The 2,262-nt window shown below is 32.3% G+C and overlaps 2 protein-coding genes across 2 annotated transcripts in view; both read left to right on the forward strand.

Moving 5' to 3' along the window:
- Positions 1-750, forward strand: part of LOC104816480 (inactive protein RESTRICTED TEV MOVEMENT 2) — a 2,577-nt gene extending 1,827 nt beyond the window's left edge. The window contains 2 exon segments of the mRNA XM_010545329.2: positions 7-185; positions 187-750. Coding sequence (XP_010543631.1) covers positions 7-185; positions 187-627 — 620 coding nt within the window. The 3' untranslated portion in view covers positions 628-750.
- Positions 751-2,154: 1,404 nt separating this feature from the next.
- The window catches only part of LOC104816481 (inactive protein RESTRICTED TEV MOVEMENT 2), a 2,942-nt gene continuing 2,834 nt past the window's right edge, over positions 2,155-2,262 (forward strand). The window contains exon 1 of the mRNA XM_010545331.1: positions 2,155-2,262. This exon is cut by the window's right edge and continues 1 nt beyond it. Coding sequence (XP_010543633.1) covers positions 2,223-2,262 — 40 coding nt within the window. The 5' untranslated portion in view covers positions 2,155-2,222.

A 2,262-nucleotide genomic window follows, 5' to 3' on the forward strand; every position in this document is an offset into this window, starting at 1 on the left:
TTAAAGGGAAAGAGAGACCTTGGAAACTGGAAGAGAAGAAGCTTTTGGAAGAATCCAAATCCCAAGAGAAAAAACTTCTGGAAGAATCAAAGGGGAAAGAGGCAACAGGGACAATTGAAGATAAGAAGTTTGCAGAAGAAGAGAAGGAAGTGAAACAGGAGGAGGAGAAAAAGCTTCTGGAAGAATCTAAAGGGAAAGTGGAGATTGGAAGAGAAGAAGCTTCTGGAAGAATCTAGAGAGAAAGAGAGAATAGGAGCAATCGAAGAGAGGAAGCTTTCAGAAGAAGAAGAGAAGAGGGTGAGACAGGAGAAGAAGCTTCTAGAAGAATCTAGCGGGAAAGAGGCCGCGGAGAGGAAACTTGTTCAAGAAGTTATTGATAAAAAACCGGAAGGAGGTTACTTGCTAGAGAAGGAAAAGAAAGGAAAAGGAGTAATGGAGAAGATATGGGGAAAGGAGAAGATGACAAGTGAGGACAAGAAACTGATGGTGAATATAGGAGTCGCTGCTCTTGTTATCTTCGCCCTCGGAGCTTACGTCTCTTACACATTTTCCTCTTCTCCTTCTTCTTCCTCTTCCTCTTCTCCTTCGTCATCTTCTTCAACGTCTTCTTCTTCGAAACCAGAATGATGATTGAATGATGATGGGAATATCTAGCTTTGTTGTATCTGAAAAATAAATAAAATTTATATAAATGTAACGCTCATGAAAATGATACAGATAAAAAGAATTATATTACTTGCTTTCAAAATATTTGTGGTATCTTTTTATTATATTCCTATGTATGTAGAGATATTGTGAGAGTAAAACATAAAATATCCTCCATGTAAAGGGGTAAAAGATCTTCTTTTGGTGCAATTCACATAAACAAAATTGCTTCCCCTCACCAATTTTCACGTTTTCCTGAGCCACCCCTCAATTTTTTATCTCCTTCGAATTTACCCAAATATGTTACAAAATGTCATGTTACCCCCTAAACGTTAATCGTCCTCAAGTAGTACACGTATTTTTAATTCGATAAAAAACTATACTTAAATTCAAAATTTTCCAAATGTCTACACCAGTTATTAAAATTAACAGTAATTATATACATAATCATTATTGCCATTAAAAAAATTTGGATTCTGTTAACTAATGCATTAGTTAGGCAATTGATGCAACTAATATACATGTTAGAGCATTAATTAATAGAATCCGAAAATTTTTAACGAAAATGATTTTATGTATATGTAACTACTGTTAATTTTAACAATTCGTGTAGACATTTGAAAAAAATTGAATTAAATGTAGTTTTTTATCAAATTAAAAATACGTATATAAAAAGGTTACATTTATCTAAATCGTTTAGAAAAATATCATTTTCCCTGTCTATGACGACTTCGGATTTTCACATATCGTCGGTCCTTTTGCAGTTCCCTCTCTCTTTTTTTTATTACTTTGGATTATTTTCTTTCTTTTTTTCGAAAATTGGATTATTATTTTTGTTTTTATTTTCTTCGTGGATAAATTTAATTTTGTATATTTGGTGTTTCCATGTTGCTTTCACTATTTCAATCTCTATGCGTGAAGATTTAACTAATCCTAAATAATCATTTTAAGTATTAGTTTTTTGTAAACAATAATGATTAAAATTTTCTTCCGTGTCTATATATCTTTATAATTCTCTATAATTCTATAATTCTTTGTACATTATATTCTTCTCCCCTTGTTTTTTATTTTCAAATTACTCATCCAACGACGCGTTCTCTTCCTTTTTTTATAATCAAATATCTTTTTTCTTTGCTTTCTGAATAGATTTTATTTTTTTTGCAAATAATGACGTGGAAATTCCATGTCATCATTTAAAATCGGATTGTTTTTAACTGAAGGAAAATTCGGTGATCTAAAGAGTAAAGATGTATATTATTCCCTCGTTTACATTACAACCTTAAATTATTATCATAAAAAAAAAAAAAACAGAAGACTTTGCAGAGAAAGCAACCCGACAACGAACGCACAAGACAACACAAAACCGAAGGAAACCAACAAGGAATAGCCTCAACCATTAGGACAAGCAATCGTAAACCCAACATATCTCTGTGTAAGCATGGATGAATCATATACATATATATATATACATGTAGTGAATATGTGATACATGAACCTATTTCGTTACACATTAATTTGGTCAAATTAATCAGAATATATATAATCAGAAATCGGGCAAAGATCATATATATCTATAAATGGCGATGTCCAGGAGACCTAGGCCCACCGGCGGCCGCC

Source organism: Tarenaya hassleriana, unplaced genomic scaffold (genome assembly GCF_000463585.1).
Source record: "Tarenaya hassleriana unplaced genomic scaffold, ASM46358v1 Cleome25, whole genome shotgun sequence".
Classification (NCBI taxonomy): Eukaryota; Viridiplantae; Streptophyta; class Magnoliopsida; order Brassicales; family Cleomaceae; genus Tarenaya; species Tarenaya hassleriana.